Source organism: Diabrotica virgifera, chromosome 2 (assembly GCF_917563875.1).
Source record: "Diabrotica virgifera virgifera chromosome 2, PGI_DIABVI_V3a".
Classification (NCBI taxonomy): domain Eukaryota; kingdom Metazoa; phylum Arthropoda; class Insecta; order Coleoptera; family Chrysomelidae; genus Diabrotica; species Diabrotica virgifera.
In genome coordinates this window covers 186,248,285-186,273,925 of record NC_065444.1, presented here as the reverse complement: position 1 = coordinate 186,273,925, position 25,641 = coordinate 186,248,285, and the positions used below count along the sequence as shown (strand labels likewise).

Sequence of the window (25,641 nt, the reverse complement as noted above, 5' to 3'; positions counted from 1 at the left end):
CTATAAGGTAGTTCACATCGAGAGATTAGTCCCATACCATGAAAGTGTTCAACCAGTCCCTGATAGACCGAATAACTACTAAGGAGGGAGTAGTGTTCTGTAAGATTGATCCCACACAGAATACGCTGTGAGCTCGTACGTAGAGGGGATATTTAAAAATTCGCGAGCGCCAGTAGTGGCAAGTCTGTAAACGTTTACCGGAAATTTGACATAAATGTCAAAGTGATTAATTTAAAATTAAAATTAAAAACATTAATTATAAAAAATATTAGTTGGTCAAAGCTGTGTTATATATTTTTACCTTAAATATACTTACGTTTTAAATACTGAATTTACGTTTTTTTAATGTTCCGTAATATGTAATTATAAATTCTTAACGCCATCTACACGATAATTGTGAAAGTATCTGAAGTAAGAAATTAATATTTCATCAATAGAACGTCAAATTGATTAGCAAAATCTTAAAAAATATATTACAATTTAATTACTTTTTAGCGTTGTAAATATTAAGCGATAACAATTAAATAATAAATTTAAAAATTACCGGTGAAAGTTGAATTAGTAATCCGCCAGGAGCGAGACCAGCGAAGCTCAGAGCGTATACGTCTTTTGACGAAAAGGAAGAAGTAGCCAAGTACGAGAATATTCGAGATGTGATGGAATAACTCAGAAATGTGTAGTGAAGGCTAGAACGTCAGAAAATGTTTTTAAACACATGGTGTTGACAGTTTCTAGAACAGTTGTTTTGAAGTCGCGTTTTAACATGCGTAAAAATATGTATAGAAAAATTTTGCTATTAAATAAATTAGAAATCGTTTTTGACTCCGATGTTAGGTGACAACAAGATATCATCCCTTATATAATATATTCTTCATATAAATTCCAGTAGTGGGAGCACGCAAAATAGAATTCTCTTTTGCTGACGTCACAAAACGAATTTCACAATGCGAGAATCGACGGTTACTAGGCAACGTGACGTCACTAAAATAGAATTCTATTTTGCGTGCTCCCACTACTGTTTCAATTTAAAAGTTTGGTACTAAAGCAGTATACATGGATTTCTTCATCATGATACAATCAAATTTATCCAGTGTTGGACATAGATGGCTTATTTTTTGGCATCACTATGGCCCATTCTTTACCAAACACCCTGTATATTTTTTTCTTTAGGATATTTGCTTAGTTTATTTTTTATATTTCAGGCTATGTTGCTACTGTCATGCCCATTCTCTCTAATGTTTCTTCCCATATTTTCTTTCTTGCTTCGCTTAAAACCTGAAATAATGTTGTGTCGCATTTGATAGTCTTTTCACTAAAAAGATCTTTACCGGAAGACCAGCTACAGTTATGCGTAGTGTGACCAACTAGTCCGAAAAATCCGGGACATGGCCCGAATTACGAAGTCGTGTCCCGGCGTCCCGGACAAGTCTTCCGGGCCATCCGAATTTTCAACGTTTTGGTAAAATTCTATTTTGAATACGTTATTCTTTTAAGAATTCACACCAAATTGAATTGGTGGTACTAAAGTCGACAATTTATAGAGTGAAATACAAATCATCATCATTAACAGCTATTCCATCCATAGTTGGATGCAAGCCTCCCTAAGGTGTGTCCATTCATATTTGTTTGCCATTTTTTGCATTCAATCATGGCCAAGCCATTCGCTTGATGACATCAGTCCATCTTGTTTGAGGTCTGCCTCTACTTCTTTTGCTTTCCCTTGGTCGCTATTCGAGAATTCGCTTTGTCCAGCGGTTGTCTTCTGTCTTGCCCAGTTCCATTTTAACGTGGCAATCTTCTGGATCACATCTGTTACTTTTGATCGTCTTCTTATCTCTTCATTGGACTTGCGATCACTAAGCATAATGTTGAGCATTCTTCGTTCCATAGCTCTCTGAGTCACTTGAAGTTTGTGGAACACTATTGTTAAATCCCAAGTTTCAGTTCCATATGTCAGAACTGATAACACATACTGATCAAACGTTTCGAAATACCACATCCCAAATGGATGCATTTTATATCGTGATTTTATAGTTTTATGAAAATTCAAACTGAGGACTTTTTCGTTTCTGTATTTTAAGTGTCGTCTTTGATCTATAGTAGTTTTCTTCTCATTTTTAAGCAAATTCAATTGTTTGATAAATATGATCAACATAAAAATGTTATGAAGCTGTTGTCTTGTGGCATGTTTGACAATTATATTTTTGATGGGATTACGCAATTGGTTGTAATGATTATTTCATTCATAGGAGATTCTGACCAATAGAAAGCTACAGAAATAAAAATTAAACTGATAATTTTTGGTAATATCCCGTCGTCAAGTATATTACGTCAGATGCCCTTCATTGCTACGAAAAAATACATTCAGTGACATTAATGACAATTAATGTTTTAAAAATTATAAAAGTGATGACTTTCAACCGTTAAATATTTATAACAACTTTGTATTTAATTGTACTAATTTGAACTTACGTAAATAAATTACAATAAAATTTTTGTTTTAAAAAGTTTTAATCGTGAAATAATCGCAGCAAATTGCACTCGATCTCTAAAATTATTATCGAATTTTTGCCCTCGTGACACTTTGACATAATTTCACTCCCCTTCGGGTCGTGAAATTAATACTGTCAAAGTGTCACTCGGGAAAAATTCGATAATTTTAGAGCTCTTGTGCAATTACTACTGATAATTACATTTTTATATTAACCCAAGGTTATATTTACATGGAAATCCAATTTTTCCATTTTTGAGAACGATTTCCGGATTGAAATACGAAACGTCAAAAACTAGCAAAAATGTAATTATCATTACAACCAATTGTGGCTTAATTCCATCAAAAATATCATTGTCAACATAAAAATGTTAAACAAAATATAAAATTATATTAAATTTGCCCGATTAATGATAAATTTGGCCGAAATTAACGGCCCGATTTTTATTGAAAAGTCCCTGATTTCAGGTATTTTTTTCAGCCTTGACCCGAATTCGACTAAATTGGAGTTGGTCACACTAGTTATGCGGAATTAAAAATTTTCAGATCCGATAATTTTCAGAGAAAACTCTAATGTGTTGTCTACCCATAAGGCGCTACAGTAAAACATGGCAGATACGATGCGTATCGAGTGTACGTAATCCGGGCCCAGGATAAATAGTATATTGTACAAGTGAGAAAAAAAGACATATTTCCCACGAGCGCAGAAGTTTGTTGCGCAAATCAAGCGAGGGAGAAATATGTCATTTTCTCATGTGTTGTACACTGTACTTTTTCTATGGATGCGGTTTTGTCAAGAGTTCAAACTTCAAAATTAAATAATTTAGGTGCTTTTATATAAATTGAAATAAAATAAAATAATATTTAGGTTCGACCCTGATAAATAAGTAGAAACAGTTGTTTGTCTCGGCTCTTGATATTTTGTGTTTTATTACGAATATCGAAAGTGTTAATTTAAATCAAAGTGAACCAACAGAATTTAAGACTGTAAGTTTTAATATTATAATATTAGGCAAACCTAAAGTCGCATCCTAAACTGGTTTTATTGGTTTTTCATATGGTTATATGTACCGTAATTAACCAAAATTTATCAATAGTAAACAAACAACCAGTATTGTTTTTTGCTGGCACAGAGAGGTTTTACTTTTATGTGACTGCGTAAAAATAATTAATGGATATGTCTGCCGATGTTACTATACAGAATGTCTCTCCAATTAGTAAATCTTACAGCTCAGCTGCTACTCAGTAGAATTTTTTTCCAACGAAAGAATAGGGAATAATATTTAGTGCTATAAATAATGCCCCCATTCAAGATTACTTGATTCCGTTAGGCACCTTAATAAATCCAAAAAATATTTTATTTTCTTCTCGTTTATCCAATAACAGAATATGTATGTACCTAAGTAGGAAACTTACCCTAGATAACTTTATGGAGAAATATGGTTCTATACAAGTACAAGTAGAAACCGTACGAGCTAGACGACTTATAACCCCAGCAGAAACATTAGTATTATCCAGTGTCTGCCCGACCATCCCTCACGATGTTCTCATCCGATAATTGAAAGAAATGGGCCTAAACCTCGTCTCCCCCATAATCTTTTTAAGAATAGGTGCTTTTTTACCTGAATACAACCACATAAAAGGCTTCAGAAGACAAGTATTTGTCAGCCCACATAGTATCATAATTCCCCGTGTGGAGGCGCGCCTCTCAAGTAGAATACCTCCACAGCTTCTCCTGCTCATCGTAAAAGGCGACAAATTGGAGCAGCTGACCGCTGTCCTTCAACCCAGCTCCTAACCTGTCCCTGTGTGATAGTTATTACCCCCCAACTATCATATGACACCCACCCCTACCATCAAACACGTCCTGATACCCAAACCTATACCCGAGGAGAAAACCTCCACGAATTTAAAAACCAGTGGAGGAAACCACTGAAAACAAACGGATATGCATAGGGATTGCGGCTATGCACCATCCTAGTATACCGCCACCCCAACCTCAAGGTGTAACACCATCGTGCCGAAGGGGTGCATGGCCCAGGGGTAACGTAGTGGGCTACAAGCGATGCCTAAGGGAGATGGCGAACCCGAGGGGAAAACAGCCTTGGCGGGGCAAGGGCGCACTGCCCCACTGGACAGATCAACACGACCCAACTCGTGGGAAGGAAGATGGGACAAAAAAAGAAAAACAAAAAAGGCGGAAGAGAGAGCAGCGGGGGCGAAAAAGAAAACAGAAGAGGCGGGGAAAAAGAAAGGGACGAGAATCAAGGGGAGAAAAGATGGAGAAGAGAAGTGGAAGAAAAGGAAGACCCCGGATCTAGAACCAGCGCAAACAGAAGCAAGGGAAAAGAAAGAGAAGGTAAGAGGGAAACAAGCGAAGTAAGGGAGGAACTGCAAACCAAGAGAGAAGAAGAAAGAAAGAGAATAGGAAGAGAAAAAGAGGGAGAAGAGAACAGACAGAAGGACGAAAAAAATAAAGCGAAGAGTCAAAGGAAAGAAAACGCAAGGGAAGAAGGGGAATCGAGCAGCTCTGACAGCAGTTCCGATGATGAATCGGAGGAAGAGGAGCAAACACCCAACTGTAATGCAAGAACAAAGTTGGAACGCCTCCAGGATAGTGTAGCGGCCCTTGAAAAACTCATGGTTGAGGTGCCAAATACAAGGGTTGCCATAAAGCAGGAGGTCGACAACCTGAGAAACCGGTTGTTCGATTATACCGAGGAACTAGAGGAAAGCAAGAAGAAAGAAGAGGTTCCAAGGAAGTCTGTTTGCACGACATCCAGAGGTGTGCAGACGAACATGGAGCCCTTGAAAGTCAAGAAAATGGCAACAATGGGTGTTCAAGTTGACCTAGAGAACCCAGAAGCCATTAAAAGGAGGGTGGACGCCATCACGGAAAAAATGGCAATATGCGAGTACGAGGAAATAACAGAGTTCTTAAATGAGGACTGGCCGGAGGAAGTCTTCCAAAGAACTGAAGTGAAAGAGGGGGACATCTCTGATATAGCAGCAGACGTGGCAGTATTTGTTACCAACAGCGACGAGGACAAAAAAGCCATGGAAACGGTGAAAGGTATGTTTCCTGACCTACCAGGTGTTCCAGCGGAGGTAGATGAGGATGGAGGCCTGGGAACTGTGAGAGTCACGATGTCTGCTCATGTAGATGGAACGTGGATTGACAAGGAGAAATATGGATTCAAACTTCTCCCAAACAAGAAGGAAGAACTCGAGTCGGTGAAGTTCCTCAAGACATGCAGGAAACTGGTACAGAAGATGGAGGAGCTAGGAAGAGAAAGAGTAGGAATCCACACGCCAACATCACTAGGAGTCGAGACATCGAGGAGAAGCCTGGAGTGGGCAGCAAGAGGAAGGGGTGTGACGATCACGCTCCTAGGCAAAAAATCCAGAAGAGGGTGGGCAAACATTAACACCAAGCCCAGAGAACAATGTGGAGTAGTACTTATCAGCAAAAACAAGGAAAAATCATTTGCGGACCTTATGACAGAAGTGAAAAGTAACCTCACAGGAAGAAAATCCATCGACATAAAAAGGATCAGACAGACCAGAAATCAAGGAATATCACTGGAACTGGGAGGAGGAAGGGAAATGGCGGAGGAAGTGAAGAAACTCCTCTCTGGTAGCACATGTGTGTCGAGAGCAGTGGCAAAAGGGGGCGTCGTAAAGAGAAGAATCTTGATGCAAGAAATCCCACCCAACACAACGGAGGATGTGATCCAAAAGGCCACAGAGGAAGCAGCAGGTAAAGAGCGGGCATGTGACATAGTAAAAACCTGGACCGAGACACGGGGTGGAGAAAGAGGGATGATGAGTGCAGTGATGGATGTCGACGAAGACGCGGCCGAAAAGATCCTAAGAATGAGAAGAATTAGGGTAGAGTATACCTCCTGTCGGGTCATAGAAGCAAGGACAGAAATACCAAGATGCTTGAGATGCCTAGCCTTTGGACACAAGCAATGGAACTGTAAAGGGCAGAACAGAAGAAGATGTTGCTTCCGATGCGGCAAAGAGGGTCACATAGCGTCGGAATGCAAGACAGAAACAATCAGATGTCTCAACTGCGATGTGACCGGGCATGTGGCGAATTCAAGAAGATGTCCAAAGTTCAACCGACTGGTTGAAAGTAGGGACCACTAAGAACTAGTCCCAGGAAGAGCGCGCGAGTGGAAACAGTATGAAAGAGAGCGTGAAAGAAGTCCGAGTCTAAGAAATGGCGAACACAGGAAATAAGATCCGAGAGCTGAGAGTACTACAAACGAACGTTGGAACGGCGAGATTAGCACATGATCTCGCCGAGGCTGCCGCCGTAGAAAAGAATATCGACGTGCTGGTGACGGCGGAGCCAAACCCAACAGCGGCTAAGAAAAGAGGATGGTTTGTGGATACGACTGGAAAGGCCGCTGTACGAATCTACAACAGAAAGCTGCGAGTGTATGAAATTAAACCGAAGGAAGGATACGTGATCGTCCGGATGGAGAAGATGCAGCTGGTCTGCTGTTATGTTTCTCCGAACATAACAGTGGGTGAGTATGAGAGGAAGATGGACGATATCATGCAGGAAGTGGGGAACACAGGAGGAGAATGCGTAGTGCTGGGAGACTTTAATGCAAAAGCAGCGGAGTGGGGATCTCCTATCACCGACACTCGCTGCAGGATACTGACCGACTGGGTGGGTACTCTGGATCTCGTAGTACTGAACACAGGTCTGGCGCCTACGTTTGTTAGGAGAGGTACAGGTACGTACATCGACGTGACTATGGCGACACAAGGAATAGCGGCGAAAGCAAGAGGCTGGAAGGTTTTACCAGACTACACCGGAACGGAGCATCAGTACATCGGATTCTCGATAGTCGGGGCGGGAACTACTAACGCAGTCCGTGCGTCTGGTACGTCGGGAGGCGGATGCGGCGATGGAAATGACTGGAAAGTATACGAGGAGCTGATCAAATGGAGAGTTAGCATGATGCAGGGTCAATTACCGACAGTCGAAAACCTGGAGAGGGTAATTAAAGAAGCGATGGAGGGAAGCAGGAGGGGTCGCCGAGATATAAACAAGATGCCCTACTGGTGGAACGCGGACATCGAGACACAAAGAAATGAATGTATAGTCATGAGAAGAAGGCTAACGAGAGCAAGGGGCAGAGCAGGAGTCGATCCTGATGTCATCGAGGAGATCGAGGAGGAGTACCGCCTACGGAAGAGGGAACTCTACAGGAAAATTCGTGCAGAAAAGAGAAGGCACTGGAGAGAACTGTGTGAAAAACTGGATGAGGACGTCTGGGGTCAAGGATACAGGATCGCCATGAAAAAGTTCCATGCGTACCCCTCGTATGAAATGCCTATGGATAAGAAGCTCGAGGTAACACGAGAGCTCTTTCCCGCGGGCAGGTGGCATGGTGTACGGAGAGACGAGGAAGCTGAGCGGGCTGTACCCTTTACCATGGATGAACTTGTCGAGGCATTGGGCGCACTTAAGACGCGCAGGTCCCCCGGTTTGGATCAGATATCACCTGAGGCGGTGAGGTGTCTAGGACGGGCGGAGCCCGCGTGGCTTCTGGAGCACATGAATGCACTGCTGGAAGCACAGACCTTTCCTGAGCCTTGGAGGACATCGAAGTTGGTACTGCTTCCCAAAGCTGGGGAAAAGTATCGACCCATCTGCCTTCTTCCGTGCGTCGGTAAGCTGTATGAAAGAATGCTGCGGGGACGTATCGATGGCATGATTGAGAGGTCGGGAGGCTTGTCCCCGAGGCAGTTTGGTTTCTGTAAAGGGAGAAGCACGATTGATGCAATCGTGAGTGTATTCGACGCATTGCGCAATAGAGGGGATGAACACCGTTGGGCGGCCCTGTTGTTGTTCGATGTTAGGAATGCATTCAATACGCTGCAGTGGAACGAGGTAATGAGGGCAATGGAGAAGAGAGAATGTCCTGGATATCTGATGAACGTGGTAGCGGAATATCTGTCTGAGAGAAGAATTATGGTGGAGAAAGGCACGATCGTGGATGTGACGGCAGGTGTTCCCCAGGGATCTGTCTTGGGCCCGACGCTATGGAATCTAGCATATGACGGGATTCTGAACTGTGAATATGGAGATGGTACGTCTCCCTTCGCATTTGCAGACGATCTCGCTGTGCTGGTAGTGGCGCGGGACGAGCCAGATCTTAAATACCGGGTACGGAAAGCAGGCGGCGTCGTGAAGAAATGGATGACACAGCATGGACTGAAACTCGCGGCAGAGAAGACCGAGGCCATCATTCTGAAGGGGAAAAGGACCAGGCAAAGTGTGGAGCTACAATGTGCAGGAGCGTGTCTAACACCCAAGAAACACGTAAAGTACCTAGGAGTGACGATGCGCCAGAATGTAAAATGGGGGGAGCACGTGCAGGTGGTGACCCGGAAGGCTGCAAACAGTGCGGCTGCGTTGGGGAGGGTGATGCCCAACATTGGAGGACCCAAATCCGAAAGGAGGAGGGCCTTGCACGGTGTTGTTCAGTCGATCGTCCTCTATGCAGCCCCAGTCTGGAGTGAGGCGGTAGGGATACGGGCCTACAGGGGGCTCATTACACGAGTGGACAGAACAAGTCTGCTGCGAGTGGCATGCGCCTACAGGACTGTGTCTGCCGCAGCCTTGTGGGCCATCACTGGATGTGTTCCGCTGCATGTGTTGGTAGTAGAAAGAAAAGAACTGTATGAGAGAAGAGACCTTGAGCTTACTATGGCCGAGAGAAGACAGGAAAGAGAAAGGTCAATTGAAAGATGGCAGCAAGAATGGAACAACATGGAGCATGTGGCACAGTGGACAAAGATGCTGCTTCCTAACTTAAAGGATTGGATGGACTGTGGTCACAGGCGACTGGACTATTTCCTGACGCAGGTGCTCACAGGACACGGGTGTTTTAGAGCCTACCTCTCTAGGTTTGGAAAGGCTGACACTGACGAATGTCTATACTGCAGACACCCGGACACTGTTACACATACCATGCTAGAGTGCAACAGATGGATAGTAGAAAGAAATAGAATGGAAAGAGAGACAGGTGTGAATTTTTTGACAGTGCGAGAAATGATTGAGAGAATGATTGAAAATAAAACTGGTTGGACTAGCATACACAACTATATCCGTGTAGTGATCAAGAAGAAAGAAGAGGAGGAAAAACAGCTGTACCAACGATAGGGGTGAAATATATGGCGAGTAGAAGGCAGAGGGAATAAGTTTTGACGAGAGGCGAATAAGTGAGATATATTGTATGAGACAGACTGTGGGAAAGAAGCTCAAAAAAAAAAACCCAATCTTGGGACCAAAAAAAGGGGGAACGGGGAAAATGAAGGGCCTCCTTGCTTACAGTCTGTGGATAAATGAAGGTAAAGTGCTTCGGAAGCGATGTCGACCTTGCAGCGGCCATTCCGTTTTCGGAGCGCTGGATGACAGACGAGGGTCTGGTTTAGCAGGTAGGCATTCGGCGTAGCCTCGGCGACGAGAGAGCGTTTTAAAGCACCTCGGGAACTATCGCTGGTACTACGAAGAATAAATCCTGCACTAAGGTCAGTCAGGCGGCGTTCTGGACTGAGGTGTCTTTTGAAGATTCCAGACCCCCCTCTTTAAAGACGAAAAAAAAAAAAAGATTCTATTTTAATAAATTACGAAAGTGTCACCTACATAATTTTCATATCTCAAGATAATCTTACATGCTATGCATGTAAGCAAACAGGCCATATATCAAGCAAATGCCCAAACACCAACAATATAATACCTCCCACTCAAGCCCAAAACTCCACTTCACAGAAGCCTACTTCAACGCTAATCTCCCACTCCGCCACAGATAATGGTTCCCAGTCATATCAAGCTGAAGAGGGAGATCCAAACAACATAAATATTCAAAATCCCTCTTCAATTTCTTCTACTCCTCAAACCCTATTGCCAACTTCTGAAGCGAGCAAATTCCCACTGAAGAGAACATTCCCACTAAAAATCCATGTGAAAAAGCCCCTGAAGTAATGGATCAACAAGCTTCACTCGGAATCATAGGAGAATCATTCAGTACATCTGTGAAAAGAAGTATTGACGAAACGTTATCTCCTCCTATCGAAAATCTGAATACTAATAATTCAACGTTTGCTCTCCCTCAAACACCACATCAAACCAACTTCCAAAAGCCCAAAAAACCTAATCGCACAGCACCTACTCCTGACGCTCTTAAATTTTTCATGAATAAAAATTCCACAACACTTCCATTAAACTATGATCAGCTAATGATGCTAATTGAAAATACCCAAGGTAACAATTCACCTATAGAAATTATCAAGGAATACACAACCGATTTTCCCGGTTTAATAAACCTATTAACCATATCTTACCCATACCTATCAGACAAAACTACGAAACATCGCTTCACCTGACTTAAAAATAAATTGAATCACTATCTAGATAAAGATATCCCTGATAGTGAATTATCTTCCTCCGATGCCTAATTTTCAATTCTATATTACAGTGGAATATTGATGGACTGTTCCATCGTTTACCCATGCTTCAAATCATTCAATCAGAATACTGTCCAGATATAATTTGCCTACAAGAAACTAACCTTAGTCCAAACACAAGTTACAATTCTAAGCAGTTCAGTTGTTTTAGAAATGACAGAAAAAGTAATAGTAATTATTCTTCTGGTGGGGTTGCCACTTTGGTAAAAAAATCATACGTAGCAAGCCTATTTCCTGTAAAAACTAACCTCGAAACAGTAGTAATAAAACTTTCAGCACCCTCGACACTCTACATTTGTAACATTTACCTACCATCAAGTACAATATTAACTTTTGACGATATAAATAACCTTATCGAACAAATTTCAACTCCTCGTATTATACTTGGTGACTTCAATGCCCACAATAGCATTTGGGGGTCTGTCCGTACTGATACCAGAGGTAAATTACTGGAAAAGTTAATGTCTGACTTACAGCTTAACTTACTCAATGATGGGACTCCTACACGTTTTAATATTCAGACTGGAGATTCATCTGCAACTGACTTAAGTCTTTGTGGCCCAGCGTTGTCACCTCAGCTCTTATGGGAAGTGTTATCATATACATACAGTAGCGACCATCATCCCATTCTTATAAGAAATCTCTCTAGGCAACAATCGCCTTATGAGTTTCTACCTAAATGGAAAACGGAGTCGGCAAACTGGACAGAATTTAAAAACTACATCGATAAAGCTATGGAGAACTTTATTGTAAAAAGTAACGTCAATAATACTCTAGATGACTTCAATAATATCATTATACAAAGTGCAGAACAGTTTATAGGTAAAACTAAAGCGCCAAAAAAGCATTTACCCGTACCATGGTGGAATCGTGATTGTAGCGAAGCAATACGGGCAAGTAAAAAAGCTTTCAACAGATACAAAAAACATAAAAATATAGAGAACAAAATAGAGTACAAAAAACTTAAGTCCAAAACTCAACTATTAATTAAACAGGCCAAAAAAGCCAGTTGGATGAAATATGTTTCCAATATAAACAGTTCTACGCCAATAAGTGAAGTTTGGAAAAAAATACGCAAAATTTCCGGTTTCCACCAATCACCCTCAATATCCAGCCTGAAAGTAAATAACCAAGTCATTACATCACCAACAGAAATTTCCAACATATTGGCACTGAATTATAAAAAAATATCTTCCAATGAAAGCTTCGACCCCACTTTTCTTGAAAACAAAATACAACTCGAAAATTATAATACATTTCCATACGAAATTAGCCACAATCCTCTAAATCTCCCGCTAACATTTCATGAACTGAATGACTCACTTATAAATTTGAAGGATTCTAGTCCTGGACCAGATGATATACCATCTATTTTTCTGAAACAGCTTCCAAATTCAGCCATAATTTTAATGCTACAGATATTCAACCTCATATGGCAGCAACACCAGTACCCCACAATTTGTACTAAGGCTATTGTGCTTCCGTTTCTTAAACCTCAAAGTCCCCGTCTAGATCCCGAGTCCTACAGGCCTATAAGCTTGACATGCTCTATGGCAAAATTACTAGAAAAAATTGTCAACGCACGGCTCACATGGACACTTGAAAAGTCAAATCTACTGATACATGAACAAAATGATTTTAGACAAAACCGATCAGGCATAGATAATATTCTAGACTTAGAAAGCGATATTCAGGAAACTCTAGCAATTCGACAACATTGTATAGCAATATTTTTTTATTTAAAGAAAGCATTTAACACGTGCTGGAGGTATAATATTTTGAAAAAACTGCACTCATGAAATATCCGAGGTAATTGTCTAGAATTTATTAAAAACTTTTTGCGGTACAGAACATTTCGAGTAAGGGTTCAAAATTCACATTCAGAAGAATATATTGAAGAAAATGGGACTCCTCAAGGATCAATAATTAGCCCAACACTATTCTTAATCGCTATAAATGATATAATTAAAAATTTGCAAAAACCTCTGAAAGCTCGCATTTATGCAGATGATTTAGTAGTTTACATCAAAGGCAAAAACCCCTCTCTAATGTCGAAATCATTACAAAATTTTCTACAACAACTAGAAGAATGGTCCCATGGCACGGGATTTAAATTTTCGGTCTCCAAAACAGTGGGAGCTTCATGGGAATGGTATTCACCAATAAACACGCTTTCAGCACACCAATACTAAAATTTTATAATTCAACTATCATGTTTAAAACAGACGTAAAATTTATGGGAATGTGGTTGGATCAAAAACTGACTTGGAAAAAACATATAAATCAACTAGTCTAATCTTGCAATAAAAGATTAAATTTATTAAGAACATTATCTAACAGGGACTGGGGCTCTGATTATGATACCCTAATTAGTCTATATAAAGCCTTAATTAGATCTAAAATAGACTATGGCTCCATTGCGTACATATCTGCGTCCGAGACAACACTAAAACCCTTAGATAGTATACACAATGCAGCATTAAGACTTTCCTTGGGAGCATTTAGATCAACGCCGGTAGAGAGTTTGTATAGTGAAATCGGAGAACCTTCTTTATTCCACCGTCGCATTTATTTAACATTAACTCATGCAACTTCTATAGCTTCAAATCCAAACAGACCTCTTTTTGATAATACATTCAATAATAAATATACGTCTCAAAATAGACATATTTCACACAAACCTTTCTATGTTAGAATTCGATTTTATCTAAGATATTTAGAAGTAAACTTTCCAGATATATTCTTAATAAATTCGGACCATCCCCCTCCTTGGAAAACTGATACCCCCCCAAATAAATTATAATCTTACTGCATTTAGTAAGCACTCAACAAATCCAGATGTTTTTAAAAATATTAATTTAATTATAGCCAAACATGGAGATAATTGCTACAAGATATACACAGATGCATCAAAATGTAATACAGGAGTAGGTGCTGCATATGTAACTCCTAACAATCAATATCATTTTAGACTTCCCAAATATTTCAGTATTTTTTCTGCTGAACTTTATGCAATACTTAAAGCCATTGAACATGTCAACAAAAACAAAATACCAAAATGCTTGAGCCTAACCGATTCACTCGGTGCTTTACAAACTTTAAATCATGTGTATCCTAAAAGCCCCCTAGAGAAAATGGTAAAATCTGAACTAGAAGAGGCTCAAGAAAATTCCCGACGCATTACCTTCATATGGATCCCATCTCATATTGGTATTGATGGAAACGAAGCAGCAGATCAGTGCGCCCGTAAAGTGTCGGAAAGTGTCGAAACAGAGGTAACGGAGTGTCGAAATCTCGCGAGTGACATAAAATCGTACTTTAGAAATCTAATCACGTGTAAGTGGAATCAAGAATGGAAATATTCACAGACATCTTTAAGAACAATCAAGGATAATGTTTACCCGCGGCTATCGAGAATACGAACCCGAAAACTTCAAACTGTTATCACACATGTCTGCGTATAGGTCACACAAGATACACGCACTCTCACCTGTTTACAAGAGACGATCCCCCTAAATGTGAAATATGTGACGAAATAAACAATGTAAAACATTTTTTAATTGACTGTCCACTTTTTGCAAATGAACGAATTAGATTCAATATTCCTAACAACATCAACAAACTTTTAGGCACAGATGGTTACTATGACAATATCGTAAACTATTTAAAATGTATAGAACTATATTATAGAATCTAAATTACTGGAATTTTATACCTACACTGTATTCTTAATTTTAGATACATACTGTAATTATAGATAATAATATCGCTAATTATTTAAAACTCATAGAATTATATTATAGACTGTAAGTTATTGGAACTGTACCCCTAGACTGTATTCCCGCTAATCACCTCTTTGTGGATGCGGTAAATTTTCAATAAAAAAAAATAATATTTAATATTCTTAAAATTTATATGCATATGTTATTTATTTAAAATTCTAATTAACTGTTATTTTTGAACAGTTTTGAAAGGTAAGTCCTGGTAAGATTTGCTTCAACAAATTTTGTTTGACAACATTAACTGTGTTTGTATTGTGCATGTTACCATGGAAACGCAAGCAAGCAATTTGATTCAACCCGACCTGTGGGATGTGTCCACCCTATCGAAAAAGTACATTCGGGTGTAACAATTCATTGGAGCGAGGTGTTTTGACCCGAGTATGAACAGGGATCACCCCACCTCGCTCCAATGCCCCAGGCCATCCCTTTCCCCCCCATAGCACGCTGATGCGCGATGGGGGCACAACTATCGTAGCCAAGTGCTCTTCACAATGGAATCTTGGGTAATAAGATTCCATGTGGTACCCTAATCGAATGCAAAAAACTAGGCCAGCGTGAAGCGCTCTGTGCCTTTATCTTCTTACTTACTTATCCGCGAAAACTAAAATTGCTTGCTTGGGCCCCAAGTCATTGTACCGAGCCCCATTGAGCTCTGTCCAATGACTTGTTGCTCGAGTTTTTTTTGAGTGTTTTTTGGTTTTTTATATTTTTTTGGGGGCTTACGCCTTTTTTGTATTTTATATATTTTTTCGGGGGCTTACGCCCTTCTGTAATTTTCTATTACTGTCTTACCTTGAGGTGATCGTGGTATTGAACCTACGTGTGTTACGTTATCTTCGGCACTTGTTGTTTTCGAGCTACGAACCGTTCACTGTTTTCACTATTTTTCCCATTTCACAATATTTGCTGTTTTGGACGTTTGTGCTTCCATCGGTGGAACGCATCGTACCCTAGCATCTCTCGCAGTATGTGACTTGGGTGGTGCTCCAGTTCCGCGAATTTGACCCTTGCCTTGTCTGTCATCATTTCGGTGACTCTCACCTGTTGAAGTTCTCTGAACAGGAATCTTTCTGCTACGTATCTTGGGACTTAAGCTGCTGTTATGGACCGCTTGTATCTTCTTTTTGTGGGTGTTACATACTTGGCCCCATGCGAGAGATGCGTATGTTAATACCGGTAATATTATGCTGTTTATTAATTGTTTGTAAAACCTTGTTTTTAGTCTTAGTTTACTTTTTCTGCCTGTGAGTCCTCTTAATGTTGCTCTCGCTATGTTGGCCTTCTGGACTGTGGCTTCTACATGTTTTTGGAAGGTTAATCCTTTGTCCATGATGACACCTAGGTATTTAGCTTCATTTTTCCACTCGATAGGGGTGTTCTGCACTGTCAGCTGTTCTTCTGGCTGTTGTCTTCCCTTCTTGTATAGTACCGCTTGCGTCTTTTCTGAGTTGATGGCTATCTTCCATTTTATACTCCATTCCTCGATGTCTTCTAACGCTGTTTGCAGGTTGGTCACTGCTATTTCTACATTTCTGTGTTTGGCCGCTATCGCTGTATCATCGGCGTAGAGGCTCATTAGGGTCCCTGGTGTTCTAGGTACGTCAGCGGTGTATATTGTGTACAGCAGAGGTGACAGGACCGCTCCCTGTGGCACTCCAGCTTCCGGGCTCCCGAGCTCGGACAGGACTTGTTCTATCCGAACCCTGAAACTCCGGTCGCCCAAGTACGAAGAGATCAGTCTCGTCATCGCCCCGCTGTACCCATATCCTCGCATTTTATAAATGAGCCCCTTATGCCATACTCTGTCGAAAGCTTTGCTTACGTCCAGGAATGCCGCTCCAGTGTACTGCTTATCATTGAAACCAGCTGCTATGTACTCAGTTAGTCTGAGTACTTGTAGCTCACTGGAGTGCTCTGCTCTGAATCCAAATTGAGCTTCAGGGATTATCTGTAATCTATTTGTTTCCGCTTGCAGTCTGCTGAGGATGATTCTTTCCACTATCTTGCTGATAGCTGGGAGTAAGCTTATTGGCCTGTAGTTCTGCGGGAACGTGTGGTTTTTGCCAGGTTTTGGGATCATGATGACATGGGCCTCTTTCCATCTGTTTGGGAATCTTTTATATCTGAGTATAGCGTTCACTATGTTTGTAAAATACACTATAGCTTTTCTGGGAAGGTATTTCAGAGCTCTATTTGATATTTGGTCTAGACCAGGCGCTTTTCTCGGAGAACTGTTTCTTATATGTTCGTTAATTTCTTCCGGTGATGTTGGGGGAATAATGTCTTCCGGATCCTCTGGTACCTCTTCTTGCTCTTCTACTTCTTCCAAGAAGTCATCGTCTTCGTCTACATGGAAGTTTAGCCTGCATTCACTTTCGAGTGTGGACCTCATCGCCTCAGCTTTTTCTTCTATGGAGTATACTATGCCGTTTACTCCGTGTAATGGGGGGATGGGTTTTCTATCGCTTTTTAGCATTTTCTGAAGCTTCCAGACGTTTTTCATGTTTGAGTCTGTTTCTTCCATCTCTTGTACGTAGTTTTCCCATTTTTTGCTGCGGTGTAGTCGAAGAGCCGTCTTCACCTCTCTATTTAGTGTATTTGCCCAGGTTTTGTCTACTCTGTTTCTCGTTCTTCTGGCTATTTGCTTCGCTCTGTTCTTTTCCCTTATAAGATCTTTTATTTCTTGTGTTATGTCTTTGAACCTTCCCGTGTGGATCTCGACTTCTTCTTCCGTTGTGCTGTTTCTGATTGCTTCTTGTATGACGTTTTCTAATTCTAGGACTTTTTCTTCTATTTGTTCTGGGTCGGTTAGAATTGGTACTATATTTATTCTTTCACTAACTAGTCTTTTGTAATTTGTCCACTTTATTTTCTTTTTAGTTCTCTTCGGTTTGTTTGTTTCTTCCCATGTTCCTATTTCTAGTAGAATGGGGTTGTGATCTGTGGTTCCTTCATTTAGTGTGATTAATTCTGTTTGGAGTCCTAGGTTTTTAGCAACAACGATGTCTATGTGGGTGGGAAGTCCATTTCCTGGGAAGTGTGTTGGATCTTCTGGGCCCATTGCCACTGTATCTTCGTTGTTTTCTATGTAACTGTTTAATAATCTTCCGTTTCGGTTCGTAGCTCTATCATTCCAGTTGGGGGATCTTGCATTAAGGTCTCCTATTATTATTGATGGTTCTGGGATGTTTAGGAACGCCTCTAGATCTTCGTCCATTAATGGGTCTTGCGGTCTTACGTAGGCTGATGTTATTCTGACTGCGCCTTGCCTCATTTTCACTTCTACCGTTGTTGCCTCCATGTTTACTAGTGGTGGAGTCGTGAATCTTGTGTGTTTAATTCCCTTCTTGACTAGTATGGCCGTTCCTCCTGATCTTCTTGTGTGGTCGTTCCTGTAAACATCGTACCCAGGAAACTTTAGGTTGAAGTTGTTAGTGAGCTTGGTTTCCTGTATTGCTACGATGTCCATCTCGTATCTATTGACGAGTTCATCTAGGATGTTTTGGTTGGTTGAAATACCGCCTGGATTCCAGGAACCTATCCTCAAGTATCCCCTTTCTGTCACCATTACTTCTGTGCCTCCCTGGTGCCCAATATCACCTCTCTGACTACCCTAGTCACTATTCTGACTATGTAGTCTTCGTCTGGGATCGCTGTGGTGTTTTGCGCGTTTTGTGTGGCCTGGGCGTAGGAAACCCCGGCTGCTTGTGGTCGTCTTTGTTGTTGTGCTTGTTGGTGTTGTGGCCTCCTTGGCGGTGGTCTTCCCCATATTGGGCACCTAGGGCATCCTCTGTAGCTGGCTGGATGGCTGCCTTTGCAGTTTGCGCAAGTTGCTTTGACATCTCTGACACGTTTGCACTCTTTTGTTTGGTGGTCTTCACCGCACTTAACACACTTTGGGTCTTTGTGGCAAGCGTTTTAGGCGTGATGGAAGCCCTGGCAGTTAAAGCACTACGTTGGTCCGTTTGCCTTTCGTAGGTCCTCTACCACGACCTTCATATGGCACAGGTTGGTTATCCGCTTTGCACCCTCAACGTCTTCGTGGTCCAGAGTCAGGACGAACATCGGAAGCTGTCTCTTGGGACCGGCTCTGGTGGACATGTTTTTCGCCGAATGGCAGACAATGTTATATTGTGCTGCCATTTCGTCTTTTATTGTCTCTTCTGTGGTGTTCGTTGGTAACCCTCTTAAAACCACTCTGGGTTTTCTATCCTCGTCTAACGGGAAGGCTATCCATTGTAGCCTTTTGGTTTTGTCTTTTGCGTCGTATGCTTTTGCATAGTCTTCCACTATCCTGACCATGCTTCTGTAATCTTCGGGGCTTTTTGCTTGAATGAGGGTTTCCCTACCGCTCCTGGAGATTTTGTTTATCGTGATTATTTTTTTCTTTTGGGCGATGCTGAGGATGGCCCCTGTCTCGCTCACGCTCTGTAATTTTATTACAGGCGGTTTTCGGTGATGTGTTACCTGTTGTTCAGGCAACACAGCGGTGTCTTCGTCTTCGTTTGTTTCCATCCGACTTTCTGACTCTGAGACACTGGGACGTCTCGGGGCAGGCGTGTCGCCACCTGCGCTCGTAGCTGGATGGATTGGGGAAACTGATCCTTGGGGCAGGTTGGGGGTGTCTTGCATCTGGGGAGACTTTGCCCTCATAGCGTTGCCTGCTTGGAGTTCCCATGCCGTCGCCTCTTCCTTTGAAATCGGTGATTTCAGCGCTGGGAAATCTTCTTTGTTTTTTGGTTTAGCTTCGTTTCGGATATTTTTTAATCTCTCTTCAGCAGTTGGTTTTTGCTTTTTATCTTCAGGGCTTGGCTGTGGCTTCTTCACTTCAGAGGCTGGCTGTGGCTTCGGTTTAATCTGCTGTAGCTGTTGTTGCATCTGTTCCATGAGTTTTCTTGTTTCTTTCTGTTCTGTCAACAGGTCGTCCAATCGGTTTGTCATCTTCCGGAGTTCAGCTCTTAGTCGCTCGTTTTCTTCTTCTTTCTTTGCCATTTGTTCTTCGGCATTTAGAAACCTGGCCCTCATCGTTTCTATTATTTCTTCTAGGATTGCTACTTTGTCTCTCGGTTCATCTTCGCTCTCGGATTTTGATGTCCGTGCTCTTTTGGTCGTACCTCTGCCTGCCTCATCGGGAACTTCTTCCTCCATGGCCTCTACTTCCGAGCTTTCCTTTTCTTTCTTGTCGCTCTCTTTCTTTTTCTCCTCTTTTTTTTTTGACTTTTCCTTCTTTATCTCGCTCTTGGGGAGTTTAAAACCATCGGTTTTTGCGTTCTCGTCCACGGACGAGTATCCATCATTTTCTTCCGAACTTAATCTCTGAAACACGTTTGAACCCACTTTACGTGTGTCCTCATAAGTTGGCGGGGTAGGCGCCATGGAACGGGGGGGTGATCGAGATCTAGCTCGATTCATCTGGGGTTTGGGGACGGATTTATCTAATTTTGATGAAGCCTTTTTGTCTGCCGACTGGCCCGACACCACGTCGGCTTCAGGGTTGGCTCCCTGCACAAAGGCGCGGTTGTTCACGTACTCAGACAGAACTGAGTACGGGATCCTCTTGCTGTTCTCGTTCTACTGACCTAGGGGCCGGGGCTGCCCGATGTAGATTCCAAAGAACTACACCTTGCAGTGTCGATACCCTTACGGAGGCACAGTAGAAATCCCGTGACGGGCTCAAGTAGAGCCCGTCTTGCTTTTTCCGCTAACCGTTGTCTAGCTACGGCGTCTCAGAGAATCCAATAAAATCAAATTCCCTAAGTTTCACCGCATCCAGTCAATCGGCCTTTGCCTCTCCTTCTCGCCTCGGAGAGTGAGTATCGCTCAACTGGTGTTGCGCTTACATCCGCAACTGGACTGAGAAGTCCACAGTCAAGCTACCCCCACCTCGTTCGGCTGCTCTTCGCTGTTGCACCGCTCCGCTGGCACGTCTTTACTGTTCAGCGTCCGACGATGAACTTTTTTACCATGGAAACGGCTATCATATGTAAGAAAACCAGCGGAGAACCCGTGAGAAAAAATATTTCTCACTGCAATGGCCGACTTTTCTCACTGCGTGAGAAATGTTCCGTTTTGAATGTATGTAAGTAGTGAGAGAAGTGAAACATTGTATAGCATCCATAGAAAAGTACAGTTATTGCCTAAAGCTTTAGTCTTAATCCTATTACAAAGTCATTTGTATTTAGGTGTCGTTAGGTTTCAAGGGGTAAACATACTGAATAGTAGGTATAGTAATTAATGTACAATAGATTAACATTTAATACTTTCTGCCTGTGCCGAAAACTTAACCACACCACTCAAATACAAATAACTTTGTAATAAACTTAAGATTAAGAGGCTACAGTAGCGCTTCAACAAAACGGAAAACGTTTTCCAAGATTGCGGCTTTAATTTTGAATATTTTGTCGAGATATTTGGTACACATATAATATTCGTAATATAGTAAATAATGGCGATACATAGCCCAATTTGAGAAATATATTAGTATGTGGAAATTTTATAATTAAATACAATATTAAAAAACGAGACTGTACCGCCATTAAGAAGAACATAAAAATATACAAAAAGGTAAGGGTAAAGTTTTCAATACTAATATCAACATTAATAATATTGAAACATATTAAAAATATTACTAAAAGATTTTTTAATTGAAAACTTATTGGTCCATTTCCTTGGTGACACCTTCATGGCTTCTAAAATTTGGAAGCCAGATGGATGCTGCAGTGAAGACAAGAGGGAATTCTAAAAGTTACAATTCACAACCCTCGTCTGCAGCTTGGTAAAGTTCCAACGGAAAATGGACCTAGTTACTCTATAGGAGTAATACTAATATGAAACAAAAATGTATACCATTTTTATTCAGTTGCAATGCGAAGGCAAAACAATCTTATTTTTCACTTAGAACAGGGAACGCAGTCCAGCACTCTGAATCGACGATTTTCGACTCTTATTGGAGTCATCATCGGAGGGGCGTAGGGCTGCTGCTCTGTAGGACTGCCTTTTTAAAAATCTTTTAGTAATATTTTTACTATTTTTCAATATTATTAATGTTGCTATTAGGATTGAAAACTTTACCTTTCAGTTGCCAGATGACGCTAGTCATCTACTCCATTTACGTCAGTTGCAATGCGGGGATTAACTTTTATGGTTTGGACACTTCGAGCAGAGAGCAGCAGCCCTAGGCCTCTCCAATGATGATTCCAATAAGAGTCGAAAATCGTCGATTCAGAGTGCTGGACTGCGCTCCCTGTTCTAAGTGAAAAAGAAGATTGTTTTGCCTTCGCATTGCAACTGATTTAAAATGGTATACATTTTTGTTTTATATTAGTATTACTCCTATAGAGTAACTAGGTCCATTTTCCGTTGGAACTTTACCAAGCTGCAGAGGGGGGTTGTGAAATGCAACTTTTTAGAATTTCCTCTTGTCTTCACTGCAGCATTCATCTGGCTTGCAAATTTTAGAAGCCATGTCGGTGTCATCAGGAAAATGGACCAATAAGTTTTCAATTTAAAAATCGTTTAGTAATATTTTTAATAGTTTTCAATATTAATCATGTTGCTATTAGGATTGAAAACTTTACCCTTCAGTTGCCAAATGACGCTAGTCACCTGCTCCATTTACGTCAGTTGCAATGCGGGAATTAACTTTCATGGTTTGGTCACTTAGAGTATGGAGAAGCAGGCCTACGACGTATCTCCGATGAGACTCCAATAAGAGTCGAAAATCGTCGATTCAGAGTGCTGGACTGCGCTCCGTATTCTAAGTGAAAAATAAGATTGTTTTGCCTTCGCATTGGAACTGAATAAAAATGGTATACATTTTTGTTTTATAAAAATATTTTTTTTCAAATAAACTTTTTTATCCCATGCCTAGATTTTGTGTCACACTGTAACTACTATAATTTTTTATCTCTAACAAGAAATCGAACATATTATAACTAATAACTGATTAGGCAACATACAGAAATAGTCACTGTCATTTTGACAAACCTGAGTCAGATTTCTAAGTGTAATAGCATGATTATCTTATCTGTTCTGTTATCTGTATGGATATCTGTTCAGTGCAGTAGTGTATTATTTTAAGAATTTGTTAGTGTTGATCCATAGGGAAGTAGTGTTTATTTGTAATTAATTTATTATATTTTTGTGCAATAGAACTAAGTTGTTGTGCTATTTGAAAAAATAGATTATTGTTAATTGTGAGTTTAACTTATGGTACGATTCCGACATGGACTGCAGGCGGCAGTTAGAATTGCCACAATGATGACGTCAGTACTTTGCACTATTAATTTCTATAATTATTAGCAACTGCTCTCAGGCAGAACGTCTGTTGCTAATAAATATACAAATTAATAGTGCAATGTAATGACATCGTCATGGTGACAACACTAACTGCCGCCTGCAGTCGATTTCAGGAATCGTACCTTTATAGGTAAGTATATTTTACGTAAAAATATTTCAAATTCTAATGCGAGTAAGTAAACAGTACTAGTCAAAAGTCCGTTCCCCCCTCGTATGTTTTTAACGGTTATACTATAATCGTGAAATTTAGAGGGAGGAAACAAACGGACGTGGGCTTTTCAACTAGTGACAGATGACGTTACAGAGTCACTGTGACCGATAATTTTAACTGGGACCTTATGACAAGTGATACCTCGTTTGAAAGGTATTCAAAATACCTATTCAGTCATACTATTTTTTTTTGGGTTTAAGTTGATTTCGATTTTGGTGAATAAATTAGATAAATATAACATTGTAGCTTCGCAATTAATTAATAAAAATTCAAATGTCTGCCTACGGTTTTTTTGTCTAAAAAGTTGACGTTTTTCAATTCTCTAGTAGTTTTTGTGTCAACTTCAACCTTTTGACAAGTAACCATAGGAGGAAGTTTGAATTTTTATTAATTAAATGCGGAACTAAGTACAATTTTATATTTATTTCATGGATTCATCAAAATGAGCTTAAACTCAAACAAAATTAGTATGACTGAATAGGTATTTTCAATACCTTTCAAACGAGGTATCACTTGCCATAAGGTCCCATTTAAAAATATCTATCACAGTGGCGCTGTAAAGTCATCTGTCACTATGACGTCAACTGTTATGACTAGTTAATAAGCCTACTTCCGTTTATTTCATCCCTCTAAATTTCACTAATATAAGTATAACCGTTCAAAAGATACGAGGGGGGAACGGACTTTTGACTAATACTGTATAAAGTTTTAGGAGGATTTTTTAATCTAGAAATATCATCAATAGTTTAAAATTTAAATAAAAAAAACCAAAATACACGCTTTTAATAAAATTTTCACCTATTTTGGTTTATTTTTATAAATATTTATTTACTTATAATAAAAGTATTTTCTATTACTTCCATTTAGCGCGCCTATGAGTATAATGCCACAATATTCAAGTTATGTCAAATAATCCCGACGCATTGTTGCCAAAGTTTTGCAGAACTTTCGAAAAGGTGTGCTACTATCTCCCGAAGTTATATTGATGACGTGTTACTGTCGGCTCTTAAGGATTATTCTGTAACTTGATGGCAACAATACTAGCAAAGATTCCCAAAGTTTTTATAATTATAAAAAATAATAATTTAAGATCTTTACTTACTTGTAAATATCTAATTTTATTCTCAGCAGTCATTTTGGCTGGCTGTTCTATCTGTATACTAGATGGTTTATATCCTTTAATTATTTGTCCAAACCGCATCATCGAAAGAGAAATTTGCAAATGTTCTTTGTCAGGATTTATGTGCCCTATAAATCTTAAGTAAACAATTTTTATTATTTGGCGACAAAAATATACCTCTACGTGCCTCTACCGATCTTTTTTATATGTAATCATTTATTAACAATCAGAATTTCATATTCTCTAAGTTAATTTGATAACAAGCACAATAACAAAAACTATAATATTGTACCCTAATATGGCGTTATGGGGTACATCACCCAGCGGTTTCACCTCAGTTTCAGCGAAGATCTATGGGCCATAATCTTCGCAATCTTCTGTTGTTTATTGGCTGCAGCAGTGGTAATATTAATATAATTAATATTACCACTGCTGCAGCCAATAAACAACAGAAGACGCCACTTGTATTGGCGTCTTACTGACAACCATCACCTTGGTCTTTGCGGTGTTTAGCTTGAGTCCATATTCATCACACGTTGTGGTAATCCTATTAATCAGATGTTGAAGTTCTTCATAATTGCTCGCAATTAACACCGTGTCATCCGCATATCTCAAATTATTAATATTGACGCCATTCATTTTGATACCACATTGAGCATTATCCACTGCTTTATTGAAAACAAACTCAGAATAGATGTTAAATATTAGTGGGGACAAAATGCAGCCCTGCCTTACTCCTCTTCGTATTTGAAGTTCTTCAGACGTGTCCCAGCCAATCCTGATGTTTGCACGTTGATGCCAGTAAAGATTTTTGATAATGCGTAGGTCTTTATCATCAATACCCACTTTCTGAAGAATAGCAATCATTTCCGTATGTTTTACCCGATCAAAGGCCTTCTCAAAGTCAATGAAACACATATAAACCGGATGTCCGACATCGCTGCATCTCTGTACCATAACCTGAATACTAAACAGTGCTTCTCTGGTCCCAAGGTTATTGCGGAATCCAAACTGTGTATCACCAAGCTGTTCTTCTATTTTTTGGTACATCCTAGAGTGCAAAATTCGTAGAAATATTTTTAAAACATGACTCATCAAGCTAATTGTTCGGTAGTCACTACATCTTTTCGCGTTTGCTTTTTTAGGTATCGTCACAAAAGTCGACAGCAGCCAATCCGTTGGTATATAGCCAGTTTGATAAACTTTATTAAAAAGATGAAGGAGAGATCTTTTACCTGAATTT

The 25,641-nt window shown here is 40.3% G+C and overlaps 2 protein-coding genes across 3 annotated transcripts in view; one reads left to right on the top strand and one right to left on the bottom strand.

Annotated features, from left to right (window-relative positions):
• The window catches only part of LOC126880316 (zinc finger protein 234-like), a 276,883-nt gene that overhangs the window by 123,041 nt on the left and 128,201 nt on the right, over positions 1-25,641 (top strand). The gene's annotated exons all lie outside the window — the stretch shown is intronic.
• LOC114344107 (uncharacterized) overlaps positions 1-25,641 on the bottom strand; it is a 125,481-nt gene that overhangs the window by 47,483 nt on the left and 52,357 nt on the right. For both annotated transcript variants that reach the window (XM_050644115.1, XM_050644116.1), the window contains exon 6: positions 24,381-24,534. In XM_050644115.1, coding sequence (XP_050500072.1) covers positions 24,381-24,534 — 154 coding nt within the window. The remainder of the gene's footprint in view (positions 1-24,380; positions 24,535-25,641) is intronic.